This window comes from Stegostoma tigrinum, chromosome 7 (genome assembly GCF_030684315.1).
Source record: "Stegostoma tigrinum isolate sSteTig4 chromosome 7, sSteTig4.hap1, whole genome shotgun sequence".
Lineage (NCBI taxonomy): Eukaryota > Metazoa > Chordata > Chondrichthyes > Orectolobiformes > Stegostomatidae > Stegostoma > Stegostoma tigrinum.
The window spans coordinates 5,197,066-5,213,121 of NC_081360.1; the positions used below are offsets into that span (position 1 = coordinate 5,197,066).

General features: G+C 45.1%; 1 protein-coding gene across 4 annotated transcripts in view; it reads left to right on the plus strand.

The window, feature by feature from the left end:
- ftcd (formimidoyltransferase cyclodeaminase) overlaps positions 1-16,056 on the plus strand; it is a 104,537-nt gene that overhangs the window by 13,412 nt on the left and 75,069 nt on the right. For all 4 annotated transcript variants that reach the window (XR_007247982.2, XR_007247983.2, XM_048535090.2 and 1 more), the window contains 4 exons: positions 1,919-2,007; positions 11,549-11,728; positions 14,873-15,010; positions 15,670-15,801. Coding sequence is in view for 2 of the 4 variants with exons in the window: in XM_048535090.2 (XP_048391047.1) it covers positions 1,919-2,007; positions 11,549-11,728; positions 14,873-15,010; positions 15,670-15,801 (539 nt within the window). In the remaining 2 variants the exon portion in view is untranslated. The remainder of the gene's footprint in view (positions 1-1,918; positions 2,008-11,548; positions 11,729-14,872; positions 15,011-15,669; positions 15,802-16,056) is intronic.

Genomic DNA, 16,056 nt, shown 5'->3' on the forward strand with positions numbered 1-16,056 from the left:
TTCCCTGTTTTCTCTCTACCTCCCTTTTTAAATAGGAGGATTAGGTTAGCTACCCACCACTCTGTAGGAACTGTGCCAGAGTCTAAAGGATCTTGGAAGATGACCTCCAATGCATCCACAATTTTTATGGTCACTTCCTTAAGTACTCTGGAAAGTTGATTATAAGGACCTGGGGATGTATCAGTCTTCAATCCCATCAATTTGTCCATCACCATTTCTATACTAATACAGATTTGCTTCAGTAACTGCCACTAATTTAACCCTGTGTTCCTCATCATTTCTGGTACATTATTTGTGTCCACCTTTTAAAGACAACAAAGTATGAATTTAGTTCGTCAGCCATTTCTTTGTTCCAGATTATAAATTGCCCCATTTCTGATTTTAAGGGATGTATGAGTTTTCTATAATCTTTTTCTGCTTACATACCAATTGTAATTTTTAAATCAGATCTTATGTCCTCTTTAAGCTTACTGTCATTACTCTATTTTCCTCTTCTTAATCATCCCTTGGTCCTCCTTTGCTGACTTTCAAATTGCTCCCAATCTTCAGGTCTATTGTTTTCTTCTTGCCAATTTGCATGCCTCTTTTGTTTATTCATTTGCGGGATGTGGGCATTGCTGACTTGCAGCATTTATTACCTTGTCACTAATTGCCCTTGAGAAGTTGGTGACTGAACTGCTGCTGTCCACCTGCAGTGGGTTGAGCCACAATGTCATTAGGGAGGGAATTCCAGGATTTTAATCCAACAACAGTGAAGGAACAGTAATACATTTCCAAGACAGGATGGTGAGTGGCTTGGAGAGGAACTTGCAGGTGATAGTGTTCCCATCTTTCTACTGCCCTTGTCCTTCTAGGTGAAAGTGGTCATGGGTTCAGAAGGTGCTGTCTGAGGATCTTGGGTGAATTTCTGCAGTGCAACTTGCACATTGCCACTACTGAGCATCAGGGGTGGAGGGAGTGGATTCTTTTGGATGTTGTGCCAATCCAGTGGGCTGGTTTGTCCTGGATGGTGTCAACCTTCTGGAGTGTTGTTGGAGCTACACCAATCTAGGTAAGTGGGGTGTATTCCATCACACTCCTGTCTTGTAGATGATGGACAGGCTTTGAGGAGTCGGAGGTGAATCACTTGCTGCAGTATTCCTAGTCTTTGACCTGATCTTGTAGCCACTATGCTTATGTGGTGAGTTCAGTTGATTTAATACTATCTCTAACTTCCCTTGTAAGACGTGATTAGGCCATTCTTGTCAGACAGGGATAAACAATTTTTATTGTTCACACATTTGCTCTTTGAGTGTTTGCCATTGCCTATACACCGACATTTTTTTTAGTAACCTTTCTGAATCCATCATACCCAACCCACACCATCGTTTCCTTTATTAAGATTCAGGACCCTAGTGTCAGGATCAATTACCTCACTGTCCATTTTGGTGGAGAATTCTATCACATTATGATGCTATTCTTTAAAGGATCCCTCACAATCTCTGATTACCAATTTTTCCTATCTCAGTGCATAGTACTCAGTTGAACATGGTCTTAAACTGAGTTATTTGCTCAATGTATTGGCCCAGCAAACCCTCTTCATTCACTCAAGGAATTCCTCCTGTATGGCATTACGATTAATTTGATTTGCCTGATCTCTATGCAAATTAAAGTCATCCATAATTACAGGTCTCCTTCACCGCATGTATCTCTGGCTTTGTGTTTAATGCCATTCCTAATATCACCACTTTACTGAGTCTCTTAAGGGTGTACTGACAGACTGTGCCTTTTAAAGGTATACTGTATACTCACTGTGAGAATTATACAGCAGGGGTGGCTCCTTGTGAGGCTGGGTGGTGAGGGACACCCCTAAAGAAAAGACAGCTCACTGCTTCTGCATCTTGTGTTTATTCTAATAGTTCCTGCATTCTCCTTACAGTGTATTTGTACGCAGAAGCAGCTCATGATGAACGTCGGAGAACATTGCCCAGCATTCGTGCTGGTGAATATGAAGGGCTCCCGAAGAAGGTACAGGAACGTAGGAATTAGGAGCGGGAATAGACAATTCAGCACTTTAATCCTACTCTACCATTTAACATGAACATGCCTGATCTTATCCTGGTCTCACCTCTATTTTCCGGTTTGTTCCCCATAGGCCTGATTTACATCAGAAACATATGTATTTCTGTTTTGAATCTGTTGATTGATTCAGCCTCCACTGCACGCTGTGGCAGTGAGTTCCATAGATTCACGACCCTCTGAGAGCGTAGTTTCTCCTTATCTCAGTTTTGAACCTACTTCCTTTCAATCTATATATATGATCTCTTATTCAAGACTGTCCCACAAGGAGAACATCTGGTCAACATCGGCCTTATTAATCCTCTTTAGCATGTTATATACCTCAATCAGATCCCCTCTAATTCTTCTGAACTCCAACAAGTACAAGCCTAAGCTATTCAACCTCATCATACGCAGGCCCTTTCATCCTGAAACCTTGTGAAACTCCGATTTGCCTCCGGTGCCACCACATCCTTTCTCAAGGAGACCAAAACTGATGTGGTCTCCTCCAGTGCCTCATATAATTGTAACAACACTCCTTTACTTTTATAATCCAGCCCTTTTACAATAAATTTCAGAACTCCACTTGCCTTTCTTATCATATGCTGCACCTACACATCCACTTTCTATGATTCGTGCACAAAAACACCAGGTCTCTCAGCAGTGACACATTTTGAATCTGCTTCCCATTTAAATAACAATTTGCCCTTTTATTTTTCCAGCCAAAAGGGACAACCTCGCATTCATCCACATTAAACTCCATCTGCCAAATTCTGGTTCAAGAAGCAGGAAAGATTCAATGCCAGACGTTATGCTAAATGTGGGAGAAAGGAGTGTGCTTCAGCTTGCTCCACCAGCCAGCTGTTTCATATACTTATCAGCCTTTAGTTCTGTGCGGATTAATTCTTGGCCTGTCTCACTTTCTGATGCTTGAAGTTAGCTTGACACACTACAGCTTTCCAAGTGGAAGCTCTATGGCTTCAACCTTCTCCTACATCCTCCAGGTTGGTGGACTGGTGCAGTAGTGAGGGACTACTTCAGTGTCACAGCAGTCATTCGCAGGATAACACATTTTAGATATTTTATGATCTAGCTGTTCAGAGACATTATGAACAATCTCTAGAACAGGTCAGACTTGATCCTGAACCTCCTGTCTCAGAGGGAGGGACATTACATGGCACCATGAGTGCCTCAAGATAAGCTGTTTGGGTTGAGGTTAAAAATATCAAATAATTGAGATTCTTAAAGAAAGGGTGAGTGTAGATTTGAATACCATTTTGGAGAAGCCCACTAGCTCTTGAACCAAACAGAGGCAAAAGATGAGAAGGAAAAGGTTGGGAGAATCAGATAGTCAGATGAAGGCTAGCCATTAAACACCCATTTGTTTGTGGGAGCAGGCAGACAAACAGCAGAGAGTTTTCAAGTCATAGAGGTCTGCAGCACAGAAAAAAAGGTTCTTTGGCCCATCACACCAGTGCCAGTCAAAACAGCCACCTAACTATTTTAATCCCACTTTCCAGCACTTGGCCCATAGCCTTGTATGCTGTGGCATCACAAGTGCATATCTGAATACGTCTTCAATGTTATGAGAGTTTCCGCCTCTATCACCTTTACCAGCAGTGAGTTCCAGATATCCACCACCCTCTGGTTGAAAAAGCTTTCCCTCACATCTTCGCTAAACCTTCTGTTCCTTACCTTCAATCTATGCCCTTTGATCATTGATCCCTCCAGCAAGGAGAAAAGTTTCTTCCTGTCTACTCTGTCTATGCCCATCATAATTTTATACATCTTAAGCATGTCCCCTTTCAATCTCCTCTCCTCTAAGGAAACAACATTAATCTGTCCAATCTCCAGCCCATTACAAACCCATACAGGTCAAAACCAGAAATGACACGAATCACCATAACGGACCAGACAGTATATATTCCAAGCCGAGTAACATCGCTTCATTGGAGGCTCCGCTGATGATGTAACCTAGCGTGGTGACGAAACGTTTGAACGAAAACAAGCCAGCTCAGTGAGCAAGTCAGCAACCTCACCCACAACCCAAGCTTTGATCTTTGCCTAAACTTTAAACATCAGCACCTCTTAAGAACAAATATGAGAACATAAGAACTAGGAGCAGGAGTAGGCCATTCAGCCCCTTGAGCCTGCTCCATCATTTAATATGATTACGGCTGATCTCATCTCGGCCTAAACCCTCCTTTCCTAAACAATTTAAACCATTACTAACCAAAAATTTGTCTAGCTCCTCAAGTTTATTCAATGACCCAGCATCTACCACACACTAGGGTGTTGAATTCCACAGATTCGTAACCTTTTGAGAGCTGTAATGTTCTATTCTGATTTCTGTTTTAAATGAGAGATCTCACAGAAAGCAGTTGAGGCAGAAACATTGAATGTTTTCAGGAAGGAGATAAATATAATTCTTATGGCTAAAGGGATCAAAGGGTGTCACGCAAATGTGGGAACAGGGTACTGAGGTGGATGATCTCACACTGAATGGCAGAACAGGCTCGAAAGACCGAATAGCCTATTCCTGCTCATATTTTCTATGTTTCCATATAATAGCAATATACAAACTAACCATGAGAAAGAAAAACACAAACCTGAGGAGAGGGAGCAGTTGAGATTAGATTTGATTCCCTACAGTGTAGAAACAGGCCCTTCAGCCCAACAAGTCCACACCGCCCCTTGGACCATCCCACCCAGCTCCATTCCCCTATAACCCACACATCCCTGAACACTACAGGCAATTTAACATGGCCGATCCACCTAGCCTCCACATCTTTGGACTGTGGAAGGAAATCAAAACACCTGGAGGAAACCCAGGCAGACACGGAAAGAATGTGCAAACTCCACACTGACAGTTGCCCGAGGCTGGAATTGAACCTGGGTCCCTGGCGCTGTGAGGTTGCAGTGCTGACTGCTGAGCCACCATGCCACCCTAGAATTCAGAAAAGCAGGACAAAGAGATACCAGTAAGCCCGACTCAGACTTCTCCCATCTCACTGACCAATCCCCACCTCTACCTTGCCTGCACTCACCTATTGCCATCCCATGTTTTACTGGCTTCAAAATCCCCCCACCTCCAGCCTCACTCCAAGACCAACCCTCCCTCTCATCCCTGCCTCCTTGACCTGTCTATCTTCTCTCCCACTTTTCTGCTCCTCCCATCACACTGACCAATCCCCACAACTACCTATGTCCCATTACCTACCTTTCCCAGCCTAATGCCTCCCCCTCTATTTATTTCAGAGCCCCCTTCCCCTCCCCCATTTGTGAAGAATGGTCCTGACCTGAAACGTCAGCTTTCCTGCTCCTCTGCTGCCTGGCCTGCTGTGTTCCTTCAGCCCCACAGTGTTATATCAGTAAACCTGACGTCAGAATCTGGAAAATACTAAGGCTCATTGTAAAAGTTTTGTTTTATTTTTATATTTGAAAAATCGTGGAAGGATTGACTGTAATTAGTATGGAGTTACAAAAGGGAAATCATACTTGACAGATCTACTGGAATTCTTCAAAGATGTAACTTGTAGAGTTGATGAGAAGGAGTCAGTAGATATGGTTTATTTGGATTTTCAGTACACTTGACAAAAGTCCCATATAAGAAAGTAGTGTGTAATATTGGGAATAAAGTAGCAAGTTGGATAGAAAAGTGGTTGGCAGATAGGAAACATTTCTTTGTGCAGCAGCAGCACAAGCGGGAGCTTGGACCAGGGGCCTGTCAGGAAGCCGGTGAGCCAGAGATTTTAAATCTTTAAAAAGCTTAGCTCGAGTGTTGGAGCCTTCCATTTCTTTGTGCAGCAGCAGCACCTCAGAGCAGAGGTTTCTGGGAAGGGAGGGACTTTTTTTTTCTCATCCCTCAGCTATATCAGTGATCGTTTGGTTCAGAGTCAGTGATAGACAAGAGTTACAGGGAAGTAGTTACTCCTAAGCGTGAAGAAAGCTGGGTAACTGTTAGAAGAGGGAAAAAGCAGTCAGTGCAGGAATCCCCTGTGGTCATTCCCCTGAAAAACAAGTATACCGTTTTGGATACTTTGCAGGGGACGACTTACCAGGGGCATGCAGTAGGCTGAAGGTCTCTGGCACAGAGTCTGTCCCTCTCGCACAGAAGGGAAGGGGGGGATAGGAAGAGAGTGATAGTCATTGGGGACTCAATAGTTAGAGGGTTTGCTGGGAACAAAAGAGACTCACGGTTGGTGTGTTGCCTCCCAGGTGCCAGGGTCCGTGTTGTCTCAGATTGTGTCTTTGGGGTCCTGAAGGGAGAGGGTGACCAGCCCCAAGTCATGGTCCACATACACACCAACAACATAGGTAGAAAGAGGGATAGGGATGTCAGGCAGGAATTCAGGGAGCTAGGGTGGAAGCTGAGAGCTAGAACAAACAGAGTGGTTATCTCTGGTTTGTTACCCATGCCACGTGATAGTGAGGCAAAGAACAGGGAGAGATTTCAGCTAAACAGGTGGCTGCAGGGATGGTGCAGGAGGGAGGCCTTCAGGTACATGGACAATTGGGGCTCACTCTGGGCAAGGTGGGACCCCTACAAACAGGACAGTCTCCACTTGAACCAGAGGGGCACTAATATCCTGGATTGGAAATTTGTTAGTGCTATTCGGGTGGATTTAAACTAGCTCAGAAGGGGGAATGGGAAACTGAGGTGTAGTTCTGGATGTGAGTTTGCTCGCTGAGCTGGAAGGTTAGTTTTCAGACGTTTCATCACCATTCTAGGTAACATCATCAGTGAGCCTCCGACGAAGCGCTGGTGTTATGTCCCGCTTTCTATTTATCTGGTTAGGTTTCCTTGGGTTGGTGATGTCATTTCCTGCATTGGTGATGCCATTTCCTGTTCTTTTTCTCAGGGGATGGTAGATTGATTTGGAGCCAATGTGTTTGTTGATGGAGTTCCTGTTGGAATGCCATGCTTCTAGGAATTCTCGTGCATGTCTCTGTTTGGCTTGTCCTAGGATGGATGTGTTGTCCCAATCAAAGTGGTGTCCTTCCTCATCTGTATGTAAGGATACGAGTGATAGTGGGTCATGTCGTTTTGTGGCTAGTTGATGTTCATTTATCCTGGTGGCTAGCTTTCTGCCAGTTTGTCCGATGTAGTGTTTGTCACAGTTCTTGCAAGGTATTTTGTAGATGACATTCGTTTTATTTGTTGTCTGTATAGGGTCTTTTAAGTTCATTAGTTGTTGTTTTAGTGTGTTGGTGGGTTTGTGGGCTACCCTGATGCCAAGAGGTCCGAGTAGTCTGGCAGTCATTTCGGAAATGTCTTTGATGTAGGGGAGAGTGGTTATGGTTTCTGAGGTGTAGTGCTAGTGCAGAGGAGGATGAGCATAGGGAGGACATGGACAGGACCTCACTATCACAGGAGTGTGCTGGCAGACAGCAAGCTGGGTTGAAGTGTGTCTACTTTAACGCCAGGAGTATCCGGAATAAGGTAGGTGAGCTTGCAGCTTTGATAGGTACCTGGGACTTCAATGTTGTGCCATTTCAGAGACATGGATAGAGCAGGGTCAGGAATGGGTGTTGCAGGTTCCAGGGTTTAAGATCTTTAATTAAGGTCAGGGAAGGTGGTAAAAGAGGGAGAGGTGTGGCTTTGTTAGTCAAGGACAGTATAACGGTGGATGAAAGAACTTTTGATGAGGACTCATCTACTGAGGTGGTTTGGGCTGAGGTTGCCAAGGAAGGTTTGTCAACTGAGTCAGTATGGGTGGAAGTTAGGAACGGCAAGGGAGCAGTCACCTCACTGGGAGTTTTCTACAGACCCCCAAATAGCAGTAGGGAGATCTAAGAACTCATAGGCCGGCAGATTGTTGAAAAGTGCAAACGTAACAGGGTTGTTGTTATGGGTGTCTTCAACTTTCCCAATATTGATTGGAACCTCCTTAGTGCAGATGGTTTGGATGGAGCCGTTTTTGTCAGGTGTTCAGGAGGGTTTCCTGACTCAGTATGTGGATAGGCCGACGAGGGGGGAGGCCATTTTGGATTTGGTGCTCAGCAATGAGCATAGTGGGAGAGCACTTTAGCGACAGTGACCACAACAGCCTCACATTTACCATAGCCATGGAAAGGGAAAGGAGCAGTTACCAGGGGAAGATATTTAACTGGGGAAAAGGAAACTGTGACGCTATCAGGCAGGAGTTGGGAAGTACAGATTGGGAGCAATTGTTCCACAGAAAGGGCACAGCAGACATGTGGAGGCTGTTTAAGGAGCAGTTGTTGTGAGTCATGCATAAATTTGTTCCTCAGACATGCAAGAAGGGGTAAGATTAAGGAGCCTTGGATGACAGGAACAGAGGTGCTTCTCGTCAAAAAGAAAAAGGCAGCTTATGTAAGGTGGAGGAAGCAAGGGTCTAGTACAGCTTTAAGGGATTACAGGCTTGTTCGGAAGAAGCTCAAAAGTGGACTAAGGAGGGCCAGGAGGGGGCACAAGAAAGGCTTGGCAGGAAGGATTAGGGAGAACCTGAAGACATTATACTCATACATGAGGAGTAAGAGAATGATCAGGGAGAAGATCGGGCCGATCAGGGATAGCATAGGGAACTTGCGCATGGTGTCTGAGCAGATAGCGGATGCCCTAAATGAGTTTTTGCTTTGGTTTTCACTAAGGAAAGGGACCCTGTTGTGAATGAGAGCTTTGAGGAGCAGGGAAACAGGCTTGAACAGATCGAGATTAAGGAAGTTGATGTGCTAGAAATTTTGGCAAACAGTCAGATTGGTAAGTCCCCAGGGCCAGACCAGATTTATCCTAGGTTGCTCCGGGAAGTGAGAAAGGTGGTTGCTAAGCCATTGGCGAAGATCTTTGCTTCCTCACTTTCCACGGGAGTCGTACTGGAAGATTGGAGGGAGGCAGATGTTGTTCCTCTTTTCAAGAAAGGGAATAGGGAAATCCCTGGAAATTACAGACCAGTCATTGTTACGTCTGTGGTCAGCAAGGTTTTGGAAAGAATTCTGAAGGATAAGATTTATGACTATTTGGAAAAGCATAGCATGATTAAAGGGAGTCAGCATGGCTTTGTGAGGGGCGGGTCATGCCTTACAAATCTTATTGAGTTCTTTGAGGAAGTCACGAGTCAGGTTGACGTGGGTCGAGTAGTGGATGTGGTGTACATGGACTTCAGCAAGGCATAAGGTTCCCCACGGCAGGCTCATTCATAAAGTCAGGAGGTATGGGTTACAGGGCGATTTGGCTCAGAGATAATGGGAACTGCAGATGCTGGAGAATCCAAGATAATAAAGTCTGAAGCTGGATGAACACAGCAGGCCAAGCAGCATCTCAGGAGCACAAAAGCTGACGCTTCCGGCCTAGACCCTTCATCAGAGAGCTTTTTTGGCGGCTGGTGCATAGTGAGGGAGGGACAGGGATAGGTTCAGGATTCGGGAGGTGCCGGAATCCTTTTTAAGGTGGCAGGAACCAGTGAGTTTGTTGTACTTATGATTTTTGGTGTCCAGTAAAGCTGAGTAGAACTGGGCATTCAGTCTGTGGATCCTGCGGAGGATAACAAACAGCAGAGTTCCTTTGCAGGTCTGGGAGAGGGAGGCTCTGAGCTGGGGCAGGCTGGATTGCAGTGCCTGGAGATGCTGGCGCATGGCTGCGAGTGTCTGTTTCAGGGGAGAAACACTTCTGAAGGGTCTGAATTTTCTGGGTGTAGAGGTGGTCACAGTTGGAGCCAAACTGGGAAGGCTTGAATGTTGACTGTAGTCCAATGGGGATGATCCGGTTCCGTAGGCAGGTGCTGAGGAAGATGATGTGACTGTGGTACCTGGTTTTCTTCAGGACATGGTCGAGCAGTTTCAAGGCTGAAGAGATTGCAAGAGAGTTGCAGTGGGAGAGAGATTCCTTGAGGTTGGTCCGGAGGGAGGAGGGTAACTTCTTCAGGTTGATGATGAAGGGTCTAAGCCCGAAATGTCAGCTTTTGTGCTCCTGAGATGCTGCTTGGCCTGCTGTGTTCATCCAGCTTCACACTTTATTATCTAGGGTGATTTGGCTGTCTGGATTCAGAATTGGTTGGCTGACAGGAGGCAGAGAGTGGTTGTAGATGGTAAGTATTCTGCCTGGAGGTCAGTGCTGAGTGGTGTCCCACAGGGCTCTGTTCTTGGGCCTCTGTCCTTTGTAGTTTTTATAAATGACTTGGATGAGGAGGTTGAGGGGTGGGTTAGTATGTTAGCTGATGACACAAAGATTGGAGGTTCCGTTGATAGTATCGAGGCTATTGCAGGCTTCAGCAAGACATTGACAGCATGCAGAGCTGGGCTGAGAAATGGCAGATGGAGTTCAAACTGGATAAATGTGAAGTGATGCATTTTGGAAGGTCGAACTTAAATGCTGAATATAGGATTAAAGGCAGGATTCTTGGCAGTGTGGAGGAACAGCGGGATCTTGGTGTTCAAGTGCATAGCTCCCTCAAAGTTGCCACCCAAGTGGATAGGGTTGTAAGAAAGCATATGGTGTTTTGGCTTTCATTAACAGGGGGATCAAGTTTAAGAGCTGCGAGGTTTTGCTGCTGCTCTACAAAACCCTGGTGAAACCACACTTCGAATATTGTGTCCAGTTCTGGTTGCCCTATTATAGGAAAGATGTGGAGGCTTTGGGGAGGGTGCAAAGGAGGTTTACCAGAATGCTGCCTGGACTGGAGGGCTTGTCTTACGAGGAGAGATTGACTGACTTGGATTTTTCTCTGGAGAAAGGAGGAAGAGAGGTGACAAGGTATTGAGAGGCATGGACAGAGTCGATAGCCAGAGACTTTTCCCCAGGGCAGGATTGACTGCCACGAGGGGTCATAGTTTTAAGGTGTTAGGAGGAAGGTATAGAGGAGACGTCAGAGGGAGGTTCTTCACCCAGAGAGTTGTGAGCACATGGAATGCTTTGCCAGTGCTAGTCGTGGAAGCAGAGTCATTAGTGACATTTAAGTGACTGCTAGACATGCACATGGACAGCAGTGAATTGAGGGGAATGTAGGTTAGGTTATTTTACTTTTGGATTAGGATTATTCCACAGTACAACATCGTGGGCCGAAGGGCCTGTACTGTGCTGTACTTTTCTATGTTCTATATTCTAAAAAGTAGGAATAAACGTGTCTTCTTCCAAATGGACAATAGGGTACCACAAGGATCAAGGCTAGAACACCAGCTATTTACTGCATATATTTAATGATTTAAATGAGGGAACTAAATGCACATTTGCTGAAGGACACTCTGCTTTGTTCCGCCCCCTCAGACTTGGACTTGCAGATGGAATAATTAAATTGTTCCTCAGCTGGGACTGCAAGGTTTACAGGCACAATTTGTTCTTCACTGTTCCATACAGAGCCCAATCAAATGAGTGGGTGACTTTCTATGGAACAAGGTCTTGGAGCATTTGTTGAAATCTCACTGGGGCTGGCATTGAGTGGAAAATGTTGTGTTTTTTTAAAATGGAGATATCTACAAGGAAAGACTGACTGAAGCCTCCCTCCCCTCACAGCCCAGTGATGTCTGTGTAATGCAACAACTTGTCCTATTACAGCTGCAAAATCCAGAGTGGAGCCCAGACTTTGGGAGAGCGACTTTTGTCCCACGCTGGGGGGCAACAGTGACTGGAGCCCGGAATTTCCTGATCGCATTCAATGTCAATCTGCTAAGCACAAAGGAGCAAGCTCACCGCATAGCTCTCAATATCCGAGAGCAAGGCCGAGGTAGGGACCAGGTTAGTGTTCTTCCACGTAAGCTTGGCAAGAGATTTTAGTGCACCCTGCAATAAAATACAGAATTACTGAATTGTTATGGAGCAGAAGGAAGGCATTCAGCCTTTCATGCATGCACTGGCTCTTCAAACAAGTATCAATATCTAGTGCCAATCTCCTACATTTTCCCCAAATCCCTGCATACCATTTCTACCCAAATAACCATCCTCTTGAATGTCTCAATGGAACCTACCTCCACTATATTTCCAGGCAGTACATTCCAGACACTAACTACTTACATTGTGAGTAAGATGTTTTTACCATCGCCCTTTACTTAATTTGCATATTACTTTAAATCTTGCTGCTTTCATGAGTGGGAACAGCTTCTCCCTGTCTAGTCTATTCAGCCTGCTCATGATGTTGAAAATGTTTATCAAATCTCCTGTCATGCTTCACTCCAAGAAGAATAGTCCCAACTTCTTTAATCTATCCTCAGTCAGAAGTTTCTCAATCTTGGAATTATTCTTGAAAGTCACTTCTGCATTCTTTCCAATGCATTCACATCTTCCCTATATTGTTGCACCCATAACAGTACGCAGTACTCCAGCTAAGCCCTTGTACAAGTTAGGAATACAAAAACCAGCCTCCGTGATGGTGATCATGAACATGAAATGATCATTGATTGTTGTAAAAACCCATCTGGTTGCGTAATGTCCTATAAGGAAGGAAATATGCTGTCTGTACCCAGATGAGCCTACATATGACTCCTGACCTACAGAAATGTGGTTTACTCTTAATTGCCCTCTGACATAGTCCTAGCAAATCACACAGTTTAAGGGACAACAAATGCCTGCTGTCTGCATTCCATGAACAAATGAACAGAAAGACCCCTTTAAAACAAATCCATGTGTTCTTGACCCATCACAACAGACTGCATATGATAGCCAGAAGCATCCAACTTAATTTTCCTGACAAAAGGTTCATGTGCTGCACCTGTGCTTCAACCAATCTGCTGTTGCCAACATCATGCCCATGTTATTGTTCACTCAACATATAACGTGGGAATGGCAAGTCTGGCATGTCACTGCTTTTCTAGTAAATCTGATTGTAGGGGTCATTAACTCGAAGGGAGAGGAACAGCATATGTCATTCCAATGCATGGTATCAGATAGTTCAGCACCATCTTGATGAGGGTCGAGCTGTGGATGTGGTGTATATGGACTTCAGTAAGGCATTTGATAAGGTTCCCCATGGTAGGCTCATTCAGAAGGTCAGGAGGAGTGGGATACAGGGGAACTTAGCTGCTTGGATACAGAATTGGCTGGCCAACAGAAGACAGCGAGTGGTAGTAGAAGGAAAATATTCTGCCTGGAAGTCAGTGGTGAGTGGAGTTCCACAGGGCTCTGTCCTTGGGCCTCTACTGTTTGTAATTTTTATTAATGACTTGGACAAGGGAATTGAAGGATGGGTCAGCAAGTTTGCAGACGACACAAAGGTCGGAGGTGTCGTTGACAGTGTAGAGGGCTGTTGTAGGCTGCAGCGGGACATTGACAGGATGCAGAGATGGGCTGAGAGGTGGCAGATGGAGTTCAACCTGGATAAATGCGAGGTGATGCATTTTGGAAGGTCGAATTTGAAAGCTGAGTACAGGATTAAGGATAGGATTCTTGGCAGCGTGGAGGAACAGAGGGATCTTGGTGTGCAGATACATAGATCCCTTAAAATGGCCACCCAAGTGGACAGGGTTGTTAAGAAAGCATATGGTGTTTTGGCTTTCATTAACAGGGGGATTGAGTTTAAGAGTCGTGAGATCTTGTTGCAGCTCTATAAAACTTTGGTTAGACCGCACTTGGAATACTGCGTCCAGTTCTGGGCGCCCTATTATAGGAAAGATGTGGATGCTTTGGAGAGGGTTCAGAGGAGGTTTACCAGGATGCTGCCTGGACTGGAGGGCTTATCTTATGAAGAGAGGTTGACTGAGCTCGGTCTCTTTTCATTGGAGAAAAGGAGGAGGAGAGGGGACCTAATTGAGGTATACAAGATAATGAGAGGCATAGATAGAGTTGATAGCCAGAGACTATTTCCCAGGGCAGAAATGGCTAGCACAAGGGGTCATAGTTTTAAGCTGGTTGGTGGAAAGTATAGAGGGGATGTCAGAGGCAGGTTCTTTACGCAGAGAGTTGTGAGAGCATGGAATGCGTTGCCAGCAGCAGTTGTGGAAGCAAGGTCATTGGGGTCATTTAAGAGACTGCTGGACATGTATATGGTCACAGAAATTTGAGGGTGCATACATGAGGATCAATGGTCGGCACAACATTGTGGGCTGAAGGGCCTGTTCTGTGCTGTACTGTTCTATGTTCTATGTTCTATCTTGAGCGGCAGTGTGCAGACACAGCTCAGCAGTTACATCAGGCCCTCTTTGACACACATTTTGGCAGGTACTTTGTGAGGCCAGCTATGTCATCATGGATACCTCAGGGGTGTGAAAGGACCAGTAGTTAGGTCACAGGCAGAAATGGGCTGCTACATGTCAGAAAACCTGACAAATTGGGGCAACCGATGTACACATGACATGTTCCTGACTAACCCCTAAAGCAGCAGAATTGAGTGAGAAAGATGGGACCCATTCTGAAGCTCAGGGACTGGAGAAGGAGTTGAAGCAGGCTGAGGAATGGAGGAGAACTGATATAGGTTGAGGAATGGAGGAACAGTGAAGAAGAGTGAGGAATTGAGATGGAATGAAGCAGAGTGAGGAATGAAACGGGTGTTAAGCAGAGTGAGGAATTGAGGAAAAGTGAAGCTCATTTGCAGACGGCGTTGTGTTTGAATGTGGTCTGTGGTGCCATGAAGTGGGATAAAGAGAATGTTTGGAGAATGCTATATCAGATATTGAGAACCTACGAGGGGAGCGTTCTGAAGACAAAGCAGAAGTCGCTGAAGAAACTCGGTATCTAGCAACATCAGAAGTGAAAACAAGACTTAACTTTTTGAGTTTGGCAATGCTTTCAGAGGGAGGAGTTCCTAAGTGTCAATGTGGCTGAGGTGATAAGTGTCACTGTTGCGGAGTCCGAAACCTGTGTACAATTTGCCTGAGAACTCATTGTAAATTAACATTTTGAACCATTTTGGAGGTGTTGGTCTCTGACTGATCATTTGTGTTTGTGTAGCCTGGACGTCTGAATAAAGTACAAGCTATTGGCTGGTACTTAGAGGAAGCCAACATTGCCCAGGTCTCTACTAATCTTCTTGACTTCGAAGTGACTCCACTGCACACAGTATTTGAAGAAGTTTGTAAGGATGCCAAGGTACTGTGAGAAGCCACACATACTGTCATTTGTACACCTCAGTCCTGTACTGCCCAAAGCAAACTGCATTGTCAATAGCACTTCTTCACCATTCAGGCTATTTACAGTAAAAACAAGAAACAGTCATAGAGTAATTGAGTCATAGAGTAATACACCATGGAAACAGGCCCTTTAGACGAAACTGTATCCATGCTGATCATGGTGTCCACTCAGCTAGTTCCAATTGCCCACTTTTGGTCCATATCTGTCAAACCCCTTCCCGCCCATGTACCTATCCAAATGGTTTTTTTTTTTAAGTGTTGCAGTTGTACCTGTCTCAACCACTTTCTTTGGCAGCCCGTTCCATATATGCACCAATATCTATATGAAGAAGTTGGCCCTCCGGTCCTTCTTAAATATTTTGCCTCTCGCCTTAAACCTATGCCCTCTAGTTTTCAATTCCACAGATACATGACCATGCTGATCTTTAAGGGAACCTATTCTCTCCCTAACCACCCAAAGTGCTCTCCAACTGACAGTCGGGAGAGGAAGCTCACATGCTTCAACATTTTCCACTCCAAGTAATGAGATTTAAAGTGATTTGCCAGTTAGTGTACCTGAGTTCATGAATGAAGATGGGAGCTCCATTTCATCCTGGTAACGTGCTGTTCTCTCCACAGGATTTAGACTTGCCTGTCGTTGGCTCTCAAATTGTTGGCCTCATCCCTTTGAAATCCCTGATGGATGCTGCAGAGTTTTATACGAAGAAAGAAAACTTATTTATCCTCGAGGAAGAGCACAAAGTCCAACTGGTATGTGTGCTGACTGCAGATGACTGGGAATGGTTCATGGTTAAGGTTAGGAATTCCTTTGTCTTGGTTTGGTGCCCATCCATGTGAGCTGCGTCATGCTCGAGAACCAAATGAGTCTGTCTCAGATCCCCTTCCCAGCCTCGGAGCTTTTGGTAATTCACTCCCATTGGTTGTAGGCAGAAGGTGCAGCAAAGTAGAGATTCTTCAGCAGTCAGTCACCTGATCAGGTCTGGGAAGGGAACCTAATCATTACAA